The 6,000-nt window shown below is 41.8% G+C and overlaps 1 protein-coding gene across 1 annotated transcript in view; it reads right to left on the bottom strand.

The window, feature by feature from the left end:
• Nucleotides 1-1,439: 1,439 nt before the first annotated feature.
• Nucleotides 1,440-6,000, bottom strand: part of Mbtps2 (membrane-bound transcription factor peptidase, site 2) — a 40,781-nt gene continuing 36,220 nt past the window's right edge. Inside the window, exons 8-9 of the mRNA XM_013026460.1 lie at nt 5,335-5,410; nt 1,440-2,263 (exon numbers count right to left, since the gene is read on the bottom strand). Of these exons, the coding sequence (XP_012881914.1) occupies nt 2,041-2,263; nt 5,335-5,410 (299 nt within the window). The 3' untranslated portion in view covers nt 1,440-2,040. The remainder of the gene's footprint in view (nt 2,264-5,334; nt 5,411-6,000) is intronic.

Raw genomic sequence — 6,000 nt, 5'->3', positions numbered from 1 at the left:
GACTTTCCTGCCTGGGCTGGCTTTGAACAGCGATCCTCAGATCTCAGCCTCCTGAGTAGCTAGGATTACAGGTGTGAGCCACTGGTGCCCGGCAAAACAAACTTTTTTCAATTTTGAAAAACCAATACGTACAATATATAACATTTTCATTAATAAGCCACTTAATACATGTAAATCAAACTAATTACATGAATATTTCATGGCATTTCCCCAAGCTCAACTTCCGGAACAGGTCTAAGCATAACCCTGCTTAATATACCTTGGTCCCCAATGACTGTTTACTGAACATGTATATGCCATATTTTCTGGAGAACCCAGCGATCTGTATAATTTTTAATTCTGATAACCCAGGTCATTAATAAAATGCTAAAATGATGTCCAATATATATATAATTTTTGTTTAAGAAGGAAGGCAAATTTGTAGTACAATCTAAAAAAGTTTCTAAAAATGATTTAAAAGTTCTAGTGCTTAAAGAGTAGCTAATAATCTGAAAAAGGTAACTCCATGGAACACCTCAATTTGTGAAGGCGGGTACCTGGCTACTAATGAATTATTGCTTTTGTCACCTCTCGAGTATAAGACAGAAGTGTGCATTGTGCATGAAGAAAATAGCTTGCTTCCATGTTTCTCAGAGCAACAACTTTGCACGGGGCCCACTGACTAGATACAAGACTAGGCCTGTCAGGTTTAAGAATCTAGTCCCAGGCTTTGGCAAATCCACCCTTATACTGTCTCATGTGCAAGCCATTTTCACCATATTACTGCTGTGGATCCACAGAGGTAGCTCAGGGGAGACACTGAAAGCAAGAGCTAGGTGACTGATCACCCAACAGAGAGAAACACGGGAGCTGCTGGTGAGGACAGAGTGCAGCTTGGGGTTTAATGCTTCAGGAACATAGGCCTTAGATGGCCTCAGCTGCAACAAGGGACAATATCTACCCTGGAAGGCTCCCGAGCTTCAGAACTCTAGAGAATGGTAACCAGGTCTGCTAAAGTTTCTATATTCTGTCTTGTGATCAGAGAACCTGGCATATTTCTGAGGTTCAATTCTAAGTGCCTGAGCTTACATGCTGCTGTGTGAGATACTTCCTGCAGCACACATTAACAAAGAGGCAATGCTTGTGGTATAAACTGTCTCATGAGATCATAGGCCCTCCTTCCTAATTTGTCTGTTAGTGTCATCTGACAAAGATTTTCCGGTCATATAGACAGATTCTCGTATAGAATTTTATTAAACTTAATTTTAATCAGACTTCTGTTTTCAGAGTATAAAATAATACACCATCCACGTTTAAAATACTTCTTAAATATGACAGAGGATAAGAAATATAGGCTATGAACACATTCACCTTTCTACTTGGCCAAAATTTGATTTCTTTTAAATCTTTAGAAATGATGGTGTGCTTTGTTTGTTTGGTTTGCTTTTGAGACAGGGTCTTGCTATATATGTAGGCAAGGCTAGCCTGGAACCTGCTATGGATCCCAGGCTGGCCTCAAACTTGCAATCTTCCTGCTTTAATCTTCCGAGTGCTGGAACTACAGGTGTGCACCACCACATCCAGCTTAATGATGATATTTCAACTGGTTTTCCCTGGGGATGGGCCTGTAGTGTAGTGGTAGAGCACTTGCCTAGCATATGAGACTATGGGTTTGATCCCCAGAGCCACACACACATTTTCCTAATTATTTCTATTCAATTCTGCTCTCCTTTGTACTACTTCAATATGCTATGTAATCACAGGACATGGTACTATATGAATGAATTTGTACTTGTTTAGCAATTGTTCCACAAACAGGTGAGATTTGTACATTCAGTCTTTTAAAATAGAAATGGAGTTGGGGACTATGCCTTTCATTCCTTCTGCTCATCCTACACCACAGAGTTTGGGTACTCTAGATATAGGAGGAGCTCAGTGATATTGGCCATGATGCAACTAAAAAGAAATACATTTCATACTAAATAAGGATGTTAATGGCAATGGATATTACCACACAGATGTAGAAGGGAACTTGGAGATTCTGTCAGAAGAGAGCAAATATTACCGTGCTGTAACCATCCAGAGTCCCAGGGTCACATTGGCAGCTAAAAGTACACTGCCACCAAGTAAGATAAAAAATCCTATCAGATCTTTGACATCATTGTCTCCAATCACTGAGGTAAGGGTAGCATCCAGAAAAGAGTTTAAAATCCACTGACCATCCAAGGCAAAGCAGGGGACAGCATTCACAATAGCCAGAGCTCCAGAGAGGGAAATCAGGTACCTGAGTTAAAATCAGTTAAGGAGCCAGCTGTGAGGTCCAATTGGAAACCACCTTTGGGGCAATCAGAATATACTGGACTGGGACTGAGTTTGAGATTACAATACAATTCTCTGCTTTCTTTAACTCTCTAACATTTCTTCTTAGTTCTCTACTATTTCAAAACACAACTTGTGGGCTGGGATGTGGCTCAGTGGCAAAGTGCTTCCTTAGCAAATGCAACGCTCTGGGTTTGCACCCCAGTACCAAGAAAGACAAGGCAAAAAAAAAAAAAACAAATGAAATTTGTGCCAGGTAAAAGTGGCTCATGCCTATAATCTTGGCTAATCAGGAGGCTGAGATCTGGGATCCTGGTTCAAGGCGAGTCCCTGGCAGTTAAGTCCATAAAACTGTTACTTCCAATTAACCATCAAAAAGTAGGAAGCAGCACTGTGGCTCAAGTGGTAGAGTGCTAGCCTTGAGCATAGAGAGGCTCAGGGACAGTGCCCAGGCCCTGAGTTCAAGCCCTAGGACTGGCATAAAAGAATGAAAGGAAGAAAGGAAGGAAGGAAGGAAGGAAGGAAGGAAGGAAGGAAGGAAGGAAGGAAGGAAGGAAGGAAGGAAGGAAGGAAGGAAGGAAGGAAGGAAGGAAGGAAGGAAAGAAGGAAGGAATTTGCAGCAGGGTGCTGGCAGCTCAAACTTGCAATCCTAGCCCTCAGGAGGCTGAGGTCTGAGGATTGTGGTTCAAAGCCAATCTGTGGCAGGAAAGTCCTAAGATTCTTTCTTTCTTTTTTCTTTTTCTTTTTGTCTTTCTCGTGGGGGTTGAACTCTGGGCCTGGGTGTGGTTTCCCTGTGCTCTTCAGCTCAAGGCCAGCGCTCTACCACTTGAGCCACCGCATCACTTCTGGTTTTCTAGTGGTTTATTGGAGATAAGCGTCTCACAGACTTTCCTGCCTGGGCTGGCTTTGAACTATGATCCTCAGATCTCAGCCTCCTGAGTAGCTCAGATTACAGGCACTAGCCTCCAGTGCCCTGCTAGTACTAAGATTCTTATCTCCAATTGACTACCAAAAATCGAGAAGTGGAGTTAAGGCTCAAGTGTTAGAGCTCTAGTCTTGAGCAAAATTTCAGGGACAGTGGCCGAGTTCAAGTACTAGGACCGCCACATACATATAATCACATACAAGCACACATGGGTGCACACGCATGCCCATGTGCGCACGCGTACACTCGCGTGCACACACACACACACACACACACACACACGGAATATGTATTATTTTGAAGTTCAAAAGCCCTGACAAACAAAAAAAGGCAAACCACTTATAGACAGTCTACATAACCCCCTAGGAAGACTTTATTCTTTGGGAATCTACTTTTTGTGTGTGCCAGAATCTTACTGACTTTCCTGCCCTGGCTGGACTTGAACAAGGATCCTCAGATCTCAGCCTCTGGAATAGCTAGGAGTACAGGCACGAGCCACCAGTGCCTGGAAGATTGTAGTCTTTTAACAATAAAATAAAGGAAAAGGAAGAAAGAAAGAGGAAAAAAAATATAGTTTTTTTTTTTTTGGTGATCCTGGGGCCTGAACTCACGGACTGGGCACTGCCCCTGAGCCTCTCTATGCTCAAGGCTAGCACTTTACCACTGGAGCCACAGCACCACTTCTGGCTTTTTCTGTGTATGTGCTACTGAGGAATCTAACTTAGGGCTTCATGCATACTAGGCAAGCACTCTACCACTGAGCTGTATTCACAGCCCTGAAATACAAATTTTGACTGTGAGCCCTGCCTTCTTTTGCCATCATCTATAAGGTTATAGCATGTCTCTCTGTGACAAAGGTACAGAATCTACAAGGTACAGTCTTGGTTATACACAATTTTAGCAAGTGCTCGTTTGTATTCCATTTTTGTTTTATTCCCTTATTCTTTCATTTCTTTTTTTGCGGGGGGGGGGGGGGAGGAGGGGTCTCCTGGGGTTTGAACTCTGGGCCCGGGTGCTGTTCAAGGCTAGCACTCTACCACTTGAGCCACAGCACCACTTCCAGCTTTTTCTCTGATTATATGGAGATAATAGTCTTTCGGCCAGGCGCTGGTAGCTCACTCCTATAATCCTATCTACAGGCTGGGCAGGAAATTCTATGAGACTCTAATCTCCAATTAACGACCAGCAGCTGGAGTGGAGCTGTGGCTCAAGTGGTATAGTATCGGCCTTGAGGGAAAAAGTTCAAGGACAGTGTCCAAGCCCTGAGTTTAACCCCTAGTGCTGGCACAAAAAGTACTTCCAAAAATTTCCAATAATTCAATTCTATACAGTAACTGATTTAAAAAGTCATATATTTTTTTTTGGTCGGTTATGGGGCCTGAACTCTGGGTCTGGGCACTATCCCTCAGCTCTTCAGCTCAAGGCTAGCATAATACCACTTGAGCTACAGTGCCACTTCTGGCTTTTTCTGATTATGTGGTGCTGAGGAATGGAACCCAGGGCCTCATGCATACAAGGCAAGCACTCTACCACTGAGCCGCCTTCCCAGCCCTAAAAGTCATCTTTTATATACATGGAAACATAACATACTAAAGACCACATAAAATTTTTGTCCTCTGAATTACTATTTCAGCAATAGAAACCAGTTTGATCTTCCTTAGGCATTCCTCCCTAAGACCAGGGTGCTGGATTTACATATCTGGCAGAATCGATTACCTGGCTAATAACAAACTCTTTTATCTGTTACAAACTTCCTGTTAATTCAATTCTCTTTTTATATTCTGAATTCCTCCGCTTCCACATTTGAACATTATTCCCTTCCTCATTAATCTTTCTTCTCTCACTTCTGCCCTTCCATATAAACCTGGTCTCTTTCAACTTTAAAATCTTTTTTTAAATTAAGTGATACTTATAGTAAAATTCATATTTGTAATGTTTTATATAAGGCAAATGTGATCAAGCTCCAAATCACACTTTCTTTTGCTTGTGTGGTATTGAGGAATCAAACCCAGGGTCACATGCCTGCTAGGCAAACACTCTACCACTAAGCCACATTCCCAAGCCCCAAAACACACTTTTTAAATCTTTTTTTTTTAACACCAAAAGGATACTTGACAAATGTCTCCACAATCACTGGCAGATCTATGCTTAGAAAATTGAAACGTGGAATAAAACTGGTGATGCTCACTAAAAAAGGAAACAAAAGAAATTATGAATATTTTTCATAACCGATAACCAGAAGTACTCTGAAATTTACCATATAGTACAATATTAGGCTAACTTATTAAATTGGCTGAGAACATCTTTTTAAAGCATATATAGCCAGACTATATTCCTCATATATAAAACCAATGAACAAAGAACAATGGCATTAAATGACATGGGTGGCTCACACCTGTAATCTTAGCTACTTGGAAGGCTGTAATTTGAGGATTGTGATTTGAAGCCAGGCCAATAGACAAATCCTAGACTCTTAACAAGAAAAAGCTGGAAGTGGAGGTGTGGCTCAAGTGGTAGAGTATCAATTTTGAGTGGAAATAGCTAAGAGGTGGTACCTAGGCCTTGAGTTCAAGCCCCAGTACTGACAAATACACACAGATAAAATTTTAAAAAGGCAGGATAAAAAATTAATATCCTAGTGTCATGGGGCTTGAACTCAGGGCCTGAGTGCTGTCCTTGAGCTCTTTTGCTGAAGGTTTGCACTCTACCACTTTGAGCCACAGTACCACTTCCAGTTTTCTGGTGGTTAATTGGAGATAAAAGTCTCACAGACTCAC

Source organism: Dipodomys ordii, unplaced genomic scaffold (assembly GCF_000151885.1).
Source record: "Dipodomys ordii isolate 6190 unplaced genomic scaffold, Dord_2.0 Scaffold94, whole genome shotgun sequence".
Taxonomy (NCBI): domain Eukaryota; kingdom Metazoa; phylum Chordata; class Mammalia; order Rodentia; family Heteromyidae; genus Dipodomys; species Dipodomys ordii.
The sequence above is the reverse complement of the archived record's forward strand: the minus strand, read 5'-3'. Positions and strand labels throughout refer to the sequence as shown.